A 20,918-nucleotide genomic window follows, 5' to 3' on the forward strand; every position below is an offset into this window, starting at 1 on the left:
CCTCCTTCTCTGTGCCACTTCTCACACATTTCATCCTGCATAGAGTATTATTGTAATTTATTCACGAGGGGAAGTTTCTTTTTTCACTAGGGCAACCTTTTGTTCGCCCCAAAATATTACAAAAAAATCCAGTTTTAAGAGACACTGGAGCCTATAATATAATTGAATATACACCACATAATCAAAAAGAAATGTAAGTTTGTATACAAAGGGAAAAGGTTTTTGTTAGAATTTGAAAATACTTCTTAACAAATCTTTTATGAATGAATTTATAAATCATATCCACTTTCAATACCTATTATTTTGTGAAAGCTTAAGAGCGCTAAACGCTTTAAATGCAAACTTAAAGAATGCAAAAAAAAATGTCTAAGACAATTCTGTTTGTAAAACATCCTTTTTTATTATATAAAGACAAGAAAGACTTTGAATTGTGTTTGAAAGCAGAAAAAGAAAATTTTACATCTGTCTTTTACTTTGTAAAATAAAACTTTTTCTTGCTGATTTTACTCTTTCTCTCTGTTTTCGCACGAACGATAAATATCCACAAAAAATTCTTGACTGCGTCATGCTCTGTTCATACTTTCTCCCCCAAAAATAAATATGGCTTTCTTGTTTCGTGTCGTAATTTGATTGTATTTTGTTATATCTTAAAATTGCATAAAGTACCTTTTTTATACATATCATACTTTTTAGTTAACATAATAACATAGATGTTATTGATTCAATTCTGCAGGAGCGGTATGACAAGGAGTTTAGGAGTAGAAAAGGATTTAATATAGGATGGTGGGAATGACGCGAAAGGATTATCCATTGAAGAGATATTTTATGGCATAGAATGGGGCTAGGAATAGGGTTGAAGCGCATGTGATAATGTGTGATCCTCAGAGTCCTTGACTAGGTGCTTTTAGATTCCACCGTAGTGATGTGGATGCTCGGCATGTCCAATCTTTTTAACAATGGCATGGAAACCCGTCTTGGGGTCCGCAGTGTACGTTACGATACGCTTTGTACCATCGGGTTCATGGAGCCAGTATTCACCCTTTACGTGATCATGATGACGCTGCTCCCACTGTTCTTTATGATCTCCAGTTTTCGGGTCTTTTACTCCGTATTTGAATTCATAGTCCGGAACATGCTGTCATTAAAATGTACATTTTTCTTAATTTTATTTAAAGTGACGGTAAATCACATAAAATAATTTCTTAAGCCAATTAGTTTTAATCGGTTTTTCCCTAACCAATTTTCTAATAACATAAATAACTTATATAACCACACCTCCTAAATTATTTAAATTTAAATAAACCCAATAATTTAATTTAATTCTGTTTTTTATGGTCAACAAAATTGAATTGGTTATACAAAATTTTGCTTAAGAAATAAACACAATTTCGATTTTGAAATAAACGTTCATGACTAAAAAGAACGAAAGTTAAATGAGAAGATAGTGGGAAAAAATGTTCTCACCCATCCACCGTGATGGTCACCGCCTCCGAAGCCTCCACCCCCGAAGCCGCCCTCATTTCCACCTCCAAAACCGCCTTCATCGCCTCCTTCACCACCGCTTCCACCCCCTCCTAATTCTCCACCACCTCCAAATCCTTCACCACCTCCGAATCCTCCACCGGCGCCACTGCTACCACCGCCGCCGCCGCCGCCACCAAAGCCTCCACCGCCAAATCCGCCAATATTGGCGTGAGTTATCTCAACATTGTATCCAGAATCATCCCCCTGGGCCGACACGGAGATGATGGTGGCCAGAACAGCGGACACCTGTTAATCCACACATGAGAGTGATTAATCCACTGTTAATAAACCAACTACATCACAAAACTTCCTACCACGAAAAACCTCATTGTATAGTACACTCTTCACTGTTCTGTAGTGAAAACACTGATACCTCATCGGGTTCATCTACTGGCATTTATACCCAAATAGTATTTCTGCAGCAAACCAGCTAACTTGGGGGGAGGTGGAAGAATGTAGCACACGAAAGGGAAGGTGTGGAGCATCACTAACAGGTGAATTCTTTTCCACACCTCAGATTCGCCCTTCTAATTCAATCGGTTACGCCAGACCTTGGCGCATAACTCATCGTAACAATCACGCGGTTGATAACGCTAGTAATTGCATTGCGTGAATAAATCGCATACAAGCTTGCGCGGATTTATGAAGAGCATTTCTTCTTTCTGCGCCACGCCATTGCATTCTAGAAGATTCACTTTCAAACCCTCAAATAAAGACGGCAAAAGAAGCAACGCAATGCATTAAAGTGTTACATAATCCAAAATTGCTCACTAATGTGTAACAATTATGTAGTGTAAATGTGAGTGAGTGAAGATTGTGGGAACAAAAAAAGATATTTTCCATTGATTGATTTATCGTTATGCTGTATAGCACTTTGTATGTGAATGTAGGGCATTTTTCATATGATGAAAAGACGAGGAAACTTGTAATATTGTTCCATGCCATGCACATATAGCTACAAGGTACATTTTTATCTTTTTTGTTATATTAGGTACTATTTTAAGATGAAAACTAGTCATGGATAAAATACTTTTTCCCACATTTTTTTTTTACTTTAGTGGCTGCAATTTTTAAGATATCTACTTTAATTAAAAATCAAAAAAAAATTATTGTGTTTATGTATCTTTTGGTGGCAGAAGTTTTTAGATATCTAAAAACCCAATCAAAAGTTATTAAGTATTAGCTGGTAAAATCATGCCTTAATTTTCTGGCTATCCTAATTCTTTAAATTTATTTTTTTATAATAGCTCTACTTGCAACGTTAAAAATTTTGATCTTTCTATTTTCTTCTATATTTTTATAATGATTTATAGGGGAAAATGTTAACAAAAGAGAGAACTTTCAAATGGATATTAGATTAATATGCACACCGATTTTCCATGTATTTGTAAAATTTTGTCATAAAAATGCATCCTCCATGTATAATAAAAATGATGAACATTTTTGCCTGAGAAGAAACCGGTTTGCCGCTCTATCATGGAAAGGGCTTTCAATTTGATTGACATGAAGTTGATGATTTGATAGAGTTAATCAATATTTTCATGTTTGAGCGTCCGTGGCAATTTTATGCGGTGCTTCTGATGCGTATGACAACCAACCCAATTGCTGATGGCTCACTTTTGCGATGCTTAAAAATGCAATAAACTCTCATGCAGAGAAAGTCAATTATTTATAGGAGTAAAAAATACGTGAGTGCTATAACTCATCCCACAGGCATTCATAGTTGCTATATGGAACATTTGCATGGGAGCTGAAGTGAGAGGAAAATTAAATGGGAATTTTCGAGAGTCATTAAATATTTTTTTTCTGGCTGAGTGAGAGACACTTCAGTACGGATCATTTTCTCTGTATGAGAGCACAACGAAGAATTGTCGGATTGTGCTTTCTTGTCGTGTTCAGCAAATAAACATAAATCCGCCGGTATATTGTCTCCCGTCGTGTACTCTCTTCTCCCTTCTTGTAGAAAAAAACGGAGTGTGTGGTCCTGAATGAAATTGCAACCCCCCACGTGCTTAGTGGGTATGGAAAAAAAACCAACGGAGGAACCATGCGAAACGAAGGAACTCCACATTTTCTGGGAGCCTCTACCCCTGAGCGATTTGCAATCGATTTCAGCCTATTCTCGATACCCGAGATCATCAAATAAAAATTCACGATGGAGCACCCTCGGGGAGCCTCAAGAATTTGTTTATTTTGAGCCGATTCCCCCACCCGAAGGCAAACACGCATGTTATTGATTTTTGACTAAGCAAATAGTCGCGCTGAAGATGCTGAAAGTGGTCCATTTTGTCAATTTTGAAGTCAATCACTCGAAACAACCATTCCCTAAATCAGCGCCTAAATCACTCTTCCTCCTAAGACAAGCCCGATGAATCCAAAATTTACTTTTATACTTTATTCAGCACACAGAGTTAGAGAGCTATTGGAAATGACTTTCATACGCAGTAAAAGAGCTATGAACCATTCTCTCCCATTTTAATGGACAACCTTGCAGTTCACAATTTTCTTCTGGGGAAAATCTTTTGAGACAATTTGACAGAGTTTAGGCCATTTTAATCAATTATTCATAAAATTTTAACTTTGAAATTCATGAGAGATATTGTTTTATTTACCTACGAGATGTTTTTAACGAGATTCTCAGTTCAAATTTGCAAAATGAGCGAATAAAGAAAAACCAGAGCGAGAAATAGAGTGAATGCTTGAGGGTTGAAGCCCTGGTTGAAGCAGATATGTTGTTTAGGGGAGGGTAAAATTAGTGCAGAGATAGCAGAGGGTGTATTTATTGGGTGAATAGCCCTACAATAACTCTTCAGGATAATATTAAAACGGGGAAATTTAGAAACTCAATCGGTATACCGATTGAGAACAGATTTCCGCTTAAATTTTATAAACTACAATTTTATTTTAGCTGTGATTCTTTTTCTTGGTTGATGTTTCCAATAAACCGATAATTTATCCAGTTGTTTATTATTTTTTTCCACAAACATATATCGATATGAATTCAAATTGAGAGTTCATAACAATTTACAAGGCAGTTTCAGTTAGAGTTGGTTTAAATTTTCCCTGATGTGTCATTCATTTTATATTTATTGCAAAAGAAATTTAATATGAATTCTTTTATGGGATTTTTGTTTTGTGAATTCTCTCCCGAAGATTATGAACCATACCCCTGTGTTAAAAGATAGGAATATGGTTCATAATCTTCGGGCATGTCTAAATATATGTACATTATAGGTATACGAGATAAATAGTCGCTTCGCTCCAATTTACTTGGTATAAGCAAATTTTAGACATCCCACATTACGAAAATGGTGGTGGAAAATTTTTGATCGGGCGGCCTCACAAAACTAGTCAAAAAATTTCTGTATATATTAGAGAAATTAAGATATAACCATTTTATATGCATCAAATTACTGATTTAGAAAAAAATCAACTTTGTCTTACTAATGCTTTTTACAAATAAATTTACAACACATAAACATTTTGTACACGTTGTGGAATACCAACTCTTATAACTAGGCCCATTATGACTGACTTTTGTATGCTATGATTGCGAATTTTCGATAATGTTAACTTTCTACAGAAATATTTTAGTACAATACAGCTAAGACTCGAACTTACATTGAATTTGTCGTTATTTAAAAAAAAAGCTTCTAACGTACAAATTTTCTTTGCTTAAAATTACTTAATCGGTGAATAAAAATAAACGTTAATTTGCTAAATACAACAATTAATTAAATTAATTGATAATTAATTTTTTATTATTTTCTTAAGTTTATTATTATTCTTTTTTTTTAAATGGAGGAAAGTTAAAATTTATTCATGGTGCATTTAATAAAAAAAAACAATTACTCTAGGGTTTTTAGAGAGAAATGGAACTCTTTCTCTTGTATTTTCCACTTTCAGTAAAAAGACCAGCTCCAAACTCTTACCCCCTCTTCGCGCGCTATATCTAAATGTGCGTTAGTGACTAAAAACGCTACAATGCATTAAATTTAAACGATTTACATTAAAAAAAAACTTATTAAATCTATTAAAATATAATTTCAATTATAGGTCAATATTTGATTTTTTTAATATTAAACTGGATATGTTTTCATTTGGAAAATATAAACGATAAAATAATAGCTTTTTATAAAATACAAATTTTTACATCTTTTTTTTTATCTTGCAAATTGTATAACAAACAATTTGTTTCTATTCATTCACCCCCATTGATGTTGAGGATTATTTTGTATTTTACATGGAAATAAATGTTTTCAGTTTTCATTCAACTTTATTGTGAATTTCAATTGCACTGGATGGTAACATATTGGTCAAGAGGTAGAAAATTTGTATGACATTCAATGTGGTGAATACCTTCTGATGGATATTTATAGGAAAATAAAATATATATTATTATGTAGCTATCAACAGCTATTAAACTATGAGGGTTTTTATTCCCTTTGAATGAAATAATGGGAAGTTGAGGAAGTGTTTTTAGTATTCACTACGATGTTGTTGCTTATTTAGGCACTTTTCGATTTGTGACCCTCGCAATGTGGCTTTTGGAGGCTCTTCAAATGGGGTCAATCGATGAAAGCAATCAAGAGATAAGACAAATTTAATAGTCGACTAACTATGTATGGCAAATAAATCACCAATCTGCGGCTCAGAGTTGCGCGAGGACTTTTCGGGAGGCAAAACATTATGTATAAGTTCTCGCAACACTAATTAATTCATGTGGATGGCAATAGCACGATGTATCGACAGAGAGAAGGCGTGGGGTATAAAAATAATGGTGTGTTTTCCTCGAGGATCTGGCTTACTTTGTATAGGGAGAGTCGTGTGTATGTCGCTATGTGAAGTCAAAACTTTTTTAATTAACATCAATTGTACCATAGTGATTTGCACAGACGAAGAGAGTGGTGTCGCCTCTTTGGGGACTCCGCGTGTGATAAATCAGGAAAAAAATGCCGTGTTTTTCCAATAAATCACACACGTTGTGCGAATTCTTTCACCCTTTGAATTTACCTGATACCACCATCATTCCCACCCACGATATTGGGGTCTATAGTTTCGTAATTCCTGATGGAATCACTAAATGCTTTTGTCATTTATACGATCTAAAACACAATCTATGATCCCTCCTAGAGACAAAAAAAATCATCCCTCTGCAATTCATCTTTTTTTAAGCACGCGCCAAAAAATGAGGGGTGGACATTATACATTATTGGAAAATTCTATGCTATGTGTGACATTGTGACCGTGTGGCAATGCTTTTGATCGTCATGTAATCACTTTTTGGCTTCTTATTTGCCTTTCACACCATTTCCAGGGGCACACAGCAAATCACCACGGCTTCCGCATCCTGTTTCACATTTCCTTCCGTCACCGCATGACCCAATGGATTTGTGTGTTTGGAAACTACGCCAGTTCTCGGGCAAAGGACATAGCTTTTTGGAAGTTGCGGTGCTATCGCCACTGAGAAGGTGAACTATGTATTTGTACCATTTGTACAGAGTTGTTAAGCATATAGATAAGAGTGAGTCGGATAATTTATAGAAAATTGAAAGCGATTATTGAGTAAATTTTGGAAAAAAAAATTTACTTTTCTTTTCTTATTTTTTTTTATATATTGTGGTAAGGGTTTTTTTTTCGCAGAGAGGGATTTCTCCGTAGAGGATGGCCACTCACGGATTTCTCTATGAGTGAGTGGGGAGCGACTTGCCACCGGAACCCTCGGGTCTCTGCTGTCCCCTCCAACACTGCACTACTATTCCCATGCGTCCGCTCACGTTGAGCCACCAAGCAAGACTGAACTCACTCTATCGATGATGCAGAGACCCACCGGCACAAGCTCGCCCGGAACCAGACATGTGGAATAATTCCATGAACCCATCGGGCCCATGCCAGGACTATTTTTGGCATTCGACGAGGGGAAAGCTGACTACAATATTAACTTTTCATTCTCGGTAAATGCTCAAATAGAAGTCATCCCAATCATTTATCACTCAATTTTACATGAAATTGCCAAAGTCTAATAAAAAATGTTTCTTTTCATGTCCTAAACAGTGAAGGCATAAAATTGTATAAACTCCTATATACTTCAACCCTTGGTCCTTCGAATGCATATTGATTCACGCTCACAAAATATGTCTAGACGATCGGTGAAGATTGCCAAGAATTTTTCATGACTAAAAACCGAACCATTATTCTTTTTCTTAAGATTTATTTTATTCTCACTCAACCCATGGCTGAAGTGTTGGTATGTTCGTACAGAGAGATTTAATGGGACATTCTTCGTGAAAGTGGCTTTGCATGCTAGCAGATGATGATTGGGGCTGGGGAAGCATTTAAGAGCAATTCTATATATGTATATATGAGTGCTCATATGTTGCATATAGTGGCCATCAAACGGCAAGTTTGTACCTAATGCATTAACTCTATCATTTTGGGAGGAGTGAATTTCAGTTTTGGTTACCATTTTGTGGGAAATGCTGGAAAAGGGCTCACTATAAGATAATTAATTACAAATTTGATTTCATGTTGTCGGTCAAAGCAGTGTATTTAATTAAAATCAAATGCTCGTAAAATTCCAAAGCGAACCTTATAACATTTGCAAGCCAATGAGGAAATCCACCATCAGCATTTTTCCACTCATTTGATCATTCAGCCAATTTCTTAATTATACTTTTACACACGATCTCTTTCCAACTCTCCTTTTCTTTGTTTCACAAAAAAGAAAGAAGAGCGTATGCTATGCAGTTTTCTAATTAGAAATTCTCTCTGACAAGAGTCTGTTTGTTCTTTTTGTTGGTTCAGAGAACTTAACCATTGAACATAAAAAAACCTTTTGAAGAAAATTGCTACTTGCAACTCCCGTTGAGAAAAACATGAAGTTTTCCATTCGCATGAATCTCCTTGATCGATGAAAATTGATTGAAGAAAATATTTGTACGTTCTCTTCGTGATTTAAGGAAGTGAGAGTAGAAAATTAACCCATCAACCACACTTTGATTTACTATACCTATATCATTTAACATAGAGCAAGGGAGGAAAATCGTCGCTTCATATAGAAAAAGTCGTAGAAAAACTGAAATAAGATACTAATCAACGCGAGCCAAATTTCATTTGAAATACTTGGTATTCCACGATTGTAGTATACCAACTAATAAATTCCTTAAATCAAAAACAAAAAATAATTATTTACCAACTTTTTTATCATTTACATTGTCACTTGCAATTTAATAGGTATAGTGATAATTTTTTTTAATAACACCAGGTTACGTGAGATTTGAAAACCAATTTTTTACAAATTTCTATGTAATAATAAATATTGTATAATACGCCAATCTATAGGAAAATGCATCGGAAGCGACATGAATAAGGGATCGCATATCGAGGGCTAAATAATAAAAGGTCGTAAGTCTGTAAGTCGGCGCCGAACCGACTTACGACTTTTTATTGTTTAGCCCTCGATATACGTTTTTCATTGAATAACAGAGCGCGGCAAAATTAATCCAAAAGAGCATCACGCCAAATCTGTCCGCCTGCAATGGATTGATAAATTTTCAGAGTTTAGTCAATTAGCACGTTTTACCAGCTCATGTATTTGATCACCAAATAATCCCTCCGGGGGACTTTATGGGGGAGGTTCAGGTCGTTCTGATAACCCATCCCCACCTTTTTCAGAGCACAGCAAGACTTATTTTCTTGTTATACGGGAGATTTCCATGATGTTTATTTTCCCTCACTTTAACTCCCCCAATCACATACCCATTTGGTACGATGATGGAAAACAATTTCACTGACCGAGGGAAAAATCCACATAGCAATACAGCATATACCTGTAAAAACCACCCCTGAGAAGACGCCCAAACACCGAACTGTGTAGAGGAGAGTTGATTAATGTGGGGACGTTGCATTTCATGTGTAAGTAGGGAGATGTGAAAGAGAATGGGTGGGAATATTTGCAATTTGAGGGTATTTATCAGAGAGATGTGTCTGGAAATATCAACCTCCGGGCAAGCTATACAACGACTTGGGCAGGGCCTCCTACAAAAGGGGCCACTCAATTCAAGTGCTATTTACTCATTCTGTATTTAACTCACTTATCTTTCAAAGAAAACCTCAAAATAGAGGTACAATGTGGATGTCTTTTGATTATTTCTCAGAAACCTACACTCTCTAAAGCTCCTTTTGTGAGCTTAGAGCTGGAAAAGCTTTCTGCAGATTAAACCTTTGCTTGCTGTATTTATTTAGGTTCAACCATGCAAAAAAAATGCACTGTTTAACAAAATAAAAAGTTCCCATTTTTTTTTCTTTAAAGATTTGATAGGCTTGAGAGATTTCTTAATAAATATTTTTTTGCCAAACAATGTGTAAGTTTTTCAAAACGAAAATCTGCAATATACAGATGAACTAAATTCATTTTAATTCATTTTTAATCTGCTGAAAGGGTCAGAAAACGATTTTTTGTTATTTTAAAAATTTGTCTGAATACTCTATTATTCTCTCCCACTAATATTCACTTTCTTGTTATATATTTAAATGGAATTTCTTCACACTTGATTGGGGGCTCGGGTTGACTAGTAATACATACTATACAGATGATACAGATGATATATTTAAAATATCTAAAAAAAATCATACAGGCAGTTTACTGTAAGAAATCCAGAAAGAAAATTAAACCATATTAGAGAATTTAGTTTATGATGGTTTATGAGTTGTCTCTAAAGTTAACTGATTGTAAGAGCCTCCCTATTCTCTTTAGCCTAAAGCCCCATATAGCGTTTTAAACTAATAAACAATGAAATATATTATTGTTTATTAAATATGGCTTCGAATATAAAATTGAATGAACAAATAGGAACTAATTTACAGTAAATTTCTTAAATATCCAAGTTTATTCTCTTCCTATATATCACGCATAGGTTACAGTGTCTTTTACTTAAATTTCCTTAGCAGTCGAGAGAGATTACATTTGATCTGAAGGCATCGAAGGCATTCAATTTGTCTGCAGCTTTATTGAAAGTGTTCCAAAAATGCTAAATTATGCATGCATTTTCCTATACAGGACTTCATAGAACCTTGTGCTAGATTTTGCCAAGAACATAGATTGGTTTATTCTTCAGGGCTTTATACTTCAAATCAGGCACGTTTTGAGATATTGTAAGGCTTTTTCGTATCATATATGCCCTATGAGAACACATAGAGGAGGTAATTTAATTGAGATCTCGGAGGAAGTACGGCGTGTGAATTTTCCAAGAATTTCTATATCAAACGAATCATCCTCTATACTACATTCTTAGGAAAAGGATAAAGTGACCTCAATACTTCTTTAGCAATTCAAATTGTACATCTCATACACCTTGCGGTACCTTTCGTGAGAGAAAACCCATGTCTAGAGGTTCGTTTGGGTAAAGGTATTATATTCACCTTTTTTTCTTCTCATTTTTAAAATTTAAGTTTAAATAGTAAGATCTACAGAAGAAAATTTTACCCTAAGAGACTCTCGTGCGTTGAATTTAATAAATGAATGAAAATCCCTGGGAAATTTTAATTGACTCGAAGCAGTGTTGATAATTGAGTTCAATTAGTCATTTTGCGAAAATTTCACCTCTTTTCCACCCATTTGTCGCACAGTTACGTCCTGGGGTGAGGGGTGTGGAGTACTCGATGGAGGCATCGCCGCAGAACAATTTATATGGCGCGCCATGGGGGAAATATTGTATATAGGGAAAATAGGAGGGTGGAATAAACATAAAGATATACCCTTGTAAATCCATTGCGGTTCTCAGGGAATCATAAAAGTCAGGCTTGTTCGCCCACAGAACTATATACATATATCGCTACACAGGTTCAGATGCCAAAACACATTGAAGGCATACGTGTATTGTATCTTCTACTGGCAATTGAAGTTTATTTTTTATAAAAGTTGTTTAGGTGTTTGAACAACTTAAAAATTTAATCAGTTAAGAATTTTTGGATATTAAAATCAATTATTTTCAAGCTAAAAAGAATTTTCATAATTTAAAAGACGTTAAAGCTATGAAACAACAAAGAATTGTAAATCATAAATTGTAAAGTTTTACGTCTTAATATAAAATGTTAGAATTGCATATAATATCCGAAGGCTTCACATTCGAATACAGAAATCGTTAATTTGATGGTACATACAACCCTAATTTATAAATTATTTTTCCTTATCCATTTTTAAAATCAATATTAAGAAGTGTCTACTAAAAAGTCTCTCTTTTAAATGTAAAAAAATTATTTGTTAGTATATTCTCTAGCTACCTTGAATATCTCGCTTAAGATGCCGCATGTTTACGATAACACCCCCAACTCAGCAAAGGGATCATTTCGGGGGTAGAAACCTAAAGTCCAATCGCCTGTGTGAGTCTCGAATATTCCACACAAATCAAATGTATTTTCGAAGGAGAAGAAATCATCTGCAGTGAAATGAGAACTCACAATTTACTCGAAATGATTTTCTCGTGGAGCTTTCCATCTTTTACTGGGAGGATTTTGTGGAAGAGAAAATTATCATGTGTGGAAAGTGAATCTCTTTCACCGTAAGGAAATTTTTTGGTCATAAAAGAATTCTCACCATGATAGCCGCATTCAAAATAATAATACTGTTACGAAATTTCCCCTGGCGAACCGAACCGCACCAATGACAACTCAATATTTGTCCTCTTGTATGAGTTTATTCTCTTCCAATTTTTCCACTACACGTTCTTCCTTCCTCTGCTTCAATGTCGCGACTTCTTCTGCCGCTCGGCTCGTCTGCTCCGGTTCGACTTCTCGGCTTCTCTCGTCTCGACGAGGGGCTTTCGCTCGACCTCCGCTCGGCTCCGCCCGACAGGACTTTCGCTCGGTCTCCGCTCGGCTCCGATTCGGCTCCGCCCCGTGCGGTGTGCAAATTCACGCCCGTTCGTGCGCAGCTGATGACTCTGGCCCGAGGGCACGAAGGCTCGCTTGGCCTCGACTATCCAACGATTCACAGGCTTTCGCTCGGCCTCCACTCTGCTCCGGCTCGGTTCCGCCTGATAAGGCTTTCGCTCGGTTCCGTCCGGCAAACTAACGGCTTCCGTCCGTTTAGGCTTTTTACGTTGAGGCCGTTCGTAGGGCCTCAGATTCTACGGCTCTGTGGGCAGGTCTAGCGTTTGACATGCTAGAGGTAGATTGATGATCTTTGCCTGATTTACGCAGATGTGCACTGCAGCAATGCTCACATCAGAATGCTTCCCACCACTGCAATGCAGCGGTATTTATAGCCGCGGATGCTGGTTCGGGGCTGTCGCTCGGTGTTCTTCGTGGCTTTTAATCAAGTTCCCGTGGGTGAGCCAACAGTGCCGGTGACGACGCTTGCCGAACATCCCCGAGTCCGCTGCGCTTTACCATAGTTCCCCATGCGGCGTTGGTGAGCCAGCAGGCAGTGGTTCTTAATGAAGTTCCCGTGGGTGAGCCACGAGTGCTTTTTAATGAAATTCCCGTGGGTGAGCCAAGAGTGCTTCTTAATAAAGTCCCCGCGCGTAACAATACAATTTGTGTACTCCTTATCCATCTACGTTCATCCTGATCTGCACTTTTTTTATATGCCTTCAAAAACATTTCAAATTTTCCAAGACGTCGCTCGCGCGAAGCAACGAAGTTCTGTGTGTCGTTTGCCGTGATTTTTATTATTTCTGCATAAAAAGTAGTTACATATACATTAAAAATTATTTAATCTGTGACATAAAATAGTCTATGCAAAAATTGGAATAATTGCATGTTACATCACCATGAAAAAGGAGATTTCATTGGAAATACATACATCTGTGTGGTGTGCGCTATAAAATCACCCTCTCTTTGAATATCAATTGGGGATGGAGTTATGGAGACAGATGTGCAAAAAAGTCGGTTTATTCCATTTTATTTTCTGTCAGCACAGCAAAACCACCACCACCCTTTGACCCGAGAGTCCCATCGTTGTAATATTTCCCCACCTTCCCCCTCACCGAAATGGAGGAAAAAGGCGAATATCCTGTAGGATTCAACAATGTGTCCCACTTGCAATCTGATTATATAGACGATCCTGGGGAGGAAATCAGTCTGTGTGGGTGGAGTATTTTTTTAATGTACTCCAAGTGAATGCTATTTGGTAGGTTTTGGTATAAAATTCACATGATGGCAAAATGGAAATGTTTTGCAATAAATTGCAACGAGTTTGTCAGAAAAACGCTCTAAACTGGTGAATTTATTGCCAACGGGAGCACATTTCCTCCTCTAGAGTGCTGGCCAATTGTAATCCCATATGTATATGTATTGCATATAGAACTGAATTGGATGACCCAATGTTGACCTCTAGTTTCGCAACACTTATGTGGTTTTTCCCTGCGTTTTTTGGTTGCCTTTTCGCAACCTGACCAACTTGTGGCACAATTTTCATGGAGAATTTCACTGCACGTGCCTAAGACTCCCACATATTTTCCATCACCCATACCCACATTTCCTTCACAGAAAGTCCTTCTGATCTTTCATCTCTCAATCCCTAATTAGGTGAGAAAAATATGCAAATTAGCAGAGTCCGTACGAAATTTATAATTTATTGTTGTATTACAGCTCGAGTGAAATGACTGAAAATCTCAACACACTCAAAAAGAAAATTCGTTTAATTTTAGCTTTTATTCACAATTTAGTAAATATTTATTTAGGTCAAAGATATTGTTCGATGATTTTTACAAAAAATAAAGATGCAACATAAATCCATTAAATGATTATTTTCCTTCCTTGAATTAATGTAGGAATGAAATAAACGAAATAAATAATTTATTAAAAAAATTAAATCACTTGCGATAAATTCAATTTTATTTATTTTTCACATCTCTTTGAAAAACATTTTATTGTGGCTGTATTCAATTTTTTTTATCAACGAGGTAAATTGTCGCTACACTCCAATTTTCCTCGCCCTGCTTCACGGGGATTTGTTGTGCTTTGCGCAGGTTTTGAAGAAAAAAAAATTGTGATACAATATAAGTAGGGGAGACCGGGGTAAAAATAGTCATTTTGGAATTTTCAAATGCCAATTTCTCCCAAAATATAAATCGGAAAAATCGGAAAAAATTAGGGTGCAAAGCCTTACCAACCTATAATTTTTGACAGTAATTTGGAGGTTATCCTATCAGTGCTTTAGGAGTTAAAAATGAAAATAGATTTTTGGCCCATTTCCCAAACTTTTGCGTATTGAGAAAAACGCGTTTTCCGAACATTTCCTTCAGCAATTTTCCAATCTGATAATTTTTCTCACTAGCTGGGTTACTACAGAAAACATTGCCAAGGTGTATTCTTCAATAACTTTTAATGATTTTTCTCTACAATTTTTTGAATCAAAACATACTCCTTGGGGTAGATCTAGTCATCCCATGTAAATCATATGGGAGATCGAAATTTTTGGCATATTTTCTATTCATTTGTTGCAAAATGGCGTGTTTGAGAAAATCGCAAAATTCTCTGTTTTAGTGCGTATAAAAGTGAAATTCCTTGTCGCGAATCAAAAGGTGAGAAGTTTAGCTATCAACTACTATCAATCTCTCAGGTGGAAAATCATTGGAAATGTCGGAAAATTCGACCGACTTTATTTAGCCTACTGGTGACTATATTTACCCGCCGCGTTTAAAAATAGTCAGAAGCGGAAGGGTACAGGAAAAGCTCGAAAACTCATATTTCCCGTGGAGATAGAGAAAAGTGGTCTGAGACAAAGTTGTAGGCCAGGAAATTTCCTATAAGAATGACCTATCGAGGAAATTTTCTTGCCCTTGGGGAATCCTGCAGATAAGGATTTATGCAAATTGACTATTTTTACCCCGGTCTCCCCTAAATTAAGGCCACTTATCAATCCCAAAAGAAAATATTTGCAAAGAGAAGAATTTTTTTTCATACATTTCAGGCACCAAATTCAAAAATTGGAAAGAAACTGCATTAGATTTACATTGGATCTACCTGAAGGAGGGTTTAGGGGAGTGGGGGAATGAATACGGTCACTCGAAACCGGCTGATATAGGGAGCCTCTGTGCCAAACATCGCGATCGGACAAACGGTGTAGATTTGTATAGCCGAAGACGACTGAAGATTACCAACAAACAGACCTTTCTTTCTTTATTATATAGATAGAAAGATCAGCAGCAACTGTGTTCTATTTTATATAAAAAATAATCCCAGTTTAATCCTTAATTTTTTAGGTGAAAATGGAACAATGATTCTATTTTATAGTTTTTCCTCATTTTTTTTAGGAAAAAAAAATGTAAACTTATATTTTTAATTTTCTCAACTTATTTAACTTGAAAATTCACAATAGATTGTGAGCAAAAAAAAATTTTAACTTCTCTACATTTTTTACATATTCATTTTATTAATCAATGTGATATTACATGACTTACCAGGACTAATTTATTCATTATACTGAAAAACTAAAAATGGAAGTTTTTTTTAAGTGTTTAGAAGGATGGGACTCTTATATTCGAATTTTTCTCATATTTTAAGATTCATGAAGTCGCTTTTTGGTTTTTTTTTATTTCTTTAAATTGTACGTTGTCCCAAAGTGTATAAATAAAAAAATGTACCTACGTTTTAAATAAAAAAGAAAAAATGCTTTCGAAACGTTTGGAAAGCAAAGATCAGTTTACTTTTACAAATTAAAACATCCAATTCATTTTAAGGGCTAACTAGAGAAAGCTGCCGGTTTTGGATACGCGGCGGTGATGGTGCTATCCCGGGAAATGTCGACACTAGTGCGGTTGTAAATTGGTGGAGAAATTGGATTTATTGAACTTCCAACATCGGGACGTGTGGGGGTATTGGGGTAAAAGGATTCCTTTATGTATTCTGAAGGCAATACACAGTGTGGTAATAAATGAAATTTTCGGGTGTAATCAAATTGAGTATATAGCAAGGAAGCATTCATGGTTGCGAGCTTTTTTTCGTGCACAGCACCAACCTGAAAATAATATTTCATTCCTCTGCGTTGAATTTTCGATATTGGGTAAAAATATTGTTGTACATACATATATGTATGAATTTGCCCTGAGTGCCCACACTCTGTGCATCGCGTATAAATCGTGAGAGTCGCACGAGTTTTATTTTTCACCTTTTCACGGATATTCATTTTAAAATTCTTTCATTTTTCCGTACAACACATACAAGCAAAATACTCATGCAATGGTATTTCCTGAGAGTGGGAATTGTAGATTTAACATAAATGGAATTTATTGGGATTCTCTGCAAGGAAATTTTCAGGGGCCCAATATTGATCTCATAGAATAAACAGCTCACGATGCGTGTTTTAATTTAGTATATTAACACTTTGAATAAAGTCTTTTACTATAAGGTTTTAGTATGAATATCTCCTCAGTTTAATTTTCACAAAAAAATCATAAATTTTCTCTTTGCTCCCTTTTACTAAATCAATATAATGAGAGAAAAGGTAAACCCATTTTCATCCGTCAAAGCGAAAGTAGGGCACGGTTTACGAGTGTTTCATCTTATTATTGAGGTTTTTTTGAAGAATAAGGAATTCATAAATGCTTGTGAACTAATTCCCTTTGGGGGCTTCCGCAGAAATGAGCAAGTTTCCCAGGAAAATTTTCATATATAACACAATCTTTTGTACCCACTGGTGGATTTTATCGCATTGTGGCGATGATAAAGTGATGCTAGTAATAATCGGGAGCATGCGAGCAATTCCTCTAGCACACAATGTCTGGTAGAGACTGATGGTGCGTTAACTGGAGAAAATTTGAAGAGGCGGGAAAAATGAATCTCTTACCACACCGACAAGATATGGGTAGAAAAAAGAGATTGATAAATTTCCTGGTGTGCCAATTTTTTCGTCTTCTCCATTTTTTTTACCCTGCCCTTGGAAAAGCCATGTTGGCTTCATTTGCATGATGATATATATATACGTATATATATGTATTTCATATGAAACCGTGGGAAAGAGTCTGGTGAGTACCCCGACATTGTCATCATCATTATCTCATGACGAAATCTCAGATGTCACCCAATGTGCAATAAAGGCAAGGCACACAAGAGTATGAAAACACCCATAATTTCATATTAATGCCAATAAGTTTCACTTCTTCCCAAGGAAGGCGAAATTAAATACCTTTCAAGTTCATTTTATTGTTCCTTCTCTTTTACTCGTCACTTTCTTCTCCGATTGCTTGATATTTATTTCTAGATGTTTGGAATTTTACCTTGTGGGAGATATGAGAAAAATGAGATATGAAATATGAGCTTGGTCCTTTGGGCCGGATTGCGTACCGCGTACCTTCAATGACACGGGAATAAAAATTGATTAGCCCTTTTTGTGCTTCACAATGCCTCACAATGCCTCACAATGCTTCCTCACCTTTAAACACACAGAATTATTAGTAAATCTATCTGGTGATTTGAAGGATCAAAATTTTTGTCCTTTTCTTCCGGTGCAGGAAATTCCAAATTAACTTTTAATAAAACACAGAATTTCAATTGAAATTACTTGTGCAAATTTAATGAATTTATTTAATACAATTTTTGGCACACTTTTTCTCTTCATGTATTGTTCACGACTAACTAGTAGTTGATAAGCGCGCCCCATTGTCTCTTGGGTGGCGAATCTCAGCGCGACCGAGCCCCATGAAAGAATCTTTTATCCATTAATTGCTCTCTCTTGAGATTTGAATTTGAAGCTTAATATAACGAAATTTCTTAACAACTTAACAACTTAAGATTTTCTTAACACTAGAACATCCCCAAAAATTTCATCCCTTCCTTTTGCTGGAACGCAAAACACAACACAGTTTCTCATGAAAAAAGGTGATGTGGAGAACGATACAAAACTAGCCCCATGAATAGTTCTTTGAAATAACGATGGAATGAGAGTTGTATAGACGAAGTAAATTGTGCTTCGCTTCAATTTTCCTCGCTACGCTTCGGGGTGATTTTGTTGCGCCTCGCGTAAATTTTAGAGAGAGAAAAAATGGTTTATAAGTAGATTTGGGCCACTTATAAATTCCAAAGAAAAATTTTAAAACAGAAGAAATGATATTCATTCAACATTTCCGGTGCGAAATTCATAAATTCGGAAAAACTTCATGAGATTAAAATAGGAGCTACCTGAAGGGCGGCTTTGGGGGGGAAATGATTACGCGGCTATTCGAAACCGTCCGATATAAGGAGCATTTGTGCCAAATTTCATCGCGATCGGTCAAACGGTGTGGATTTGTATAGAAAAATCGGAACGACGTTCACCAACAAACAAACCTTTCTTTATTATATAGATATATTTTATTTTATCTATAACTTCTATATCTTCTCTATATAATAAAGAAAGGTCTGTTTGTTGGTGATCGTCGTTCCTTCTTTTCTATACAAAATCCACACCGTTTGACCAATCGCGATGAAATTTGGTACAGAGACTACTTATATCAGGCGGTTTCAGATGGCCGTATTCATTTCCCCCCCAAAGCCCCCCTTCAGGCTCTAATCTACCTTTAAACCATCACAACTTATTTTCTCTTTAAAATTTGCGCGAAGCGCAACAAATCCCCTCGCTTCGCTCCAATTTACCTCGTTTAATGATAAAATAAAAATTATTTTATGATTTATCAGCAAGAAAATCAAAAAAAAAACTTGCATAAAAAATGTTGATGTTCTAAATGTCTTTCAAAATGGAGGAATTTGTAAATACAGTACAAAAAATTTTTCTCAGGTCTTCATACAATATCAAATCAATTAGCAGTCTTAAAAATGTTTTCACCCCTTGCTTAAACAAGCTTCCTTTTCTCGATGCTGTGAAATCTGTCGGCTGCCAGCATGGATGTACTCTTGGTGACCTTATTGTGTTCCTCGGCTAGAAAGCTCGGAAAAGAAGCATCGCGAGACTGCAGTGATATTTTGGCCCAAGAGAGACCACAAAAGTCAACACCCTCTGCTTTGCACCCAACGGGGAGTCATTTTACAGTATTACTCTCATTTCTGCAGCCTCGGAGCTCTCTTGTTACATACTCCCAGCAAGATGAATGTTCTTAATTTTGCACCAACGACCACTTTGAGTGGAATTTGGTGTTTGGAATTACTTTTAATCATAAATTTTCACATATACACACAGACGCGTGGACGTGAAGTGTGCGCACGCCAAGCACCCGCGACAAGTTGTGCTTTCACCCCAACCATTCTGCTTTGTGGAAGCCATCGGCAGTAGAGCTTTTCGCAATGGAACACGCCTGAGGTTGAGGCTGCGATTCCAAAATAGCGCACATGATTAATTGACCGTGCGGCAATGGCCTGCAACCCATCCATTCGGCCCAAAAAGCCACCCACTCAGCAAAATGTAACATTCTCTACACTTTTGGCCACCACCGCGCGCCACATACATATGTGACAGACTATTTTCCTCAGAGAGAAATGAAATATGACCAACACGACAGAGATGTGGGGGAGAGAGCTATATGGATGGAGGCGAAATCCCAAAGATTTCCTCTCAACAGAACACCCGCACTGTTAGCTGTGAGGAGGAAACAGAGAAAATGTCCTCCAAAATACCATTTACGGATCGATGGAGGGATTTAAGGATCCTTCTTTTTTTTCCTTTCCCAACGTCTATGCCACCCATTGGCCGCATTGCACATATAATCTTCGAGTACAACTTACTTAGCTCAGTGTGTGGAGTGGACACCGCCCGAAGGGGGAAGTGAAACCGTACAATTTGCCGACTTGAGCCCATGGAAGCTTTACCCACTGTCCGAGCTAAATATCTTTTACTTAAAATCATTTTATTAGGAACCAGTGTATTTTGTTCTATACTTTAGGGAACGTCTCTCTTTTCTTACATTAGGCTTCGAATAAAAGAAAAATCCTGTATTTTAATTTTACCAACATATAGATATTTTTCGTTGAGCTTACATTATTACTTATATATATGTTAAGATTTTCTATTAGGTTGATTTAATAATATTTTCATGTTCATGGCTATACCTATTTGCTATATGAGTTTTGTTTAAATCCCACTCGATGGCACAAAAACTACACAACTGTTGTAGGGACAAATGGGATGAGTTTAGAAAGAAAAAGATACATTTTACCGGAAGTCAGCTATTTAACACGTTTTAAATTATACAACTACATCACTATATGTAGTATGATTGTAATATAAAAGTGTTTTGCGCTTCGTGGAAGAAATATGCTGGGATGTTTTGTCTGAACTTGATGAATATTGAAGATGTTTTTTATGAGTTATTTAAAGCTCGTGAAATTCATATCCAAAGTATGCACCATTTCTCACATGTAAGACTTGAAGAAATTCTTGGCTTGTTTGTCATCCTAAGACTTTTGTCACGTAAATTGTCGCAGAAGTTTAAAGATGTTTTTTCTATATTTCTTCTGCTTCA

At 36.3% G+C, this 20,918-nt stretch overlaps 1 protein-coding gene across 1 annotated transcript; it reads right to left on the minus strand.

Moving 5' to 3' along the window:
* Positions 1-651: 651 nt before the first annotated feature.
* LOC129793423 (ctenidin-1-like) lies at positions 652-2,338 on the minus strand. The gene is made up of 3 exons (XM_055833428.1): positions 1,839-2,338; positions 1,465-1,770; positions 652-1,135 (listed from the first exon to the last, which is right to left on the minus strand). Exons 1-3 carry the CDS (start codon positions 1,851-1,853, stop codon positions 905-907), a joined length of 552 nt encoding a protein of 183 aa, XP_055689403.1. The 5' UTR covers positions 1,854-2,338; the 3' UTR covers positions 652-904.
* Positions 2,339-20,918: the final 18,580 nt, after the last annotated feature.

This window comes from Lutzomyia longipalpis, chromosome 3 (assembly GCF_024334085.1).
Source record: "Lutzomyia longipalpis isolate SR_M1_2022 chromosome 3, ASM2433408v1".
Lineage (NCBI taxonomy): Eukaryota > Metazoa > Arthropoda > Insecta > Diptera > Psychodidae > Lutzomyia > Lutzomyia longipalpis.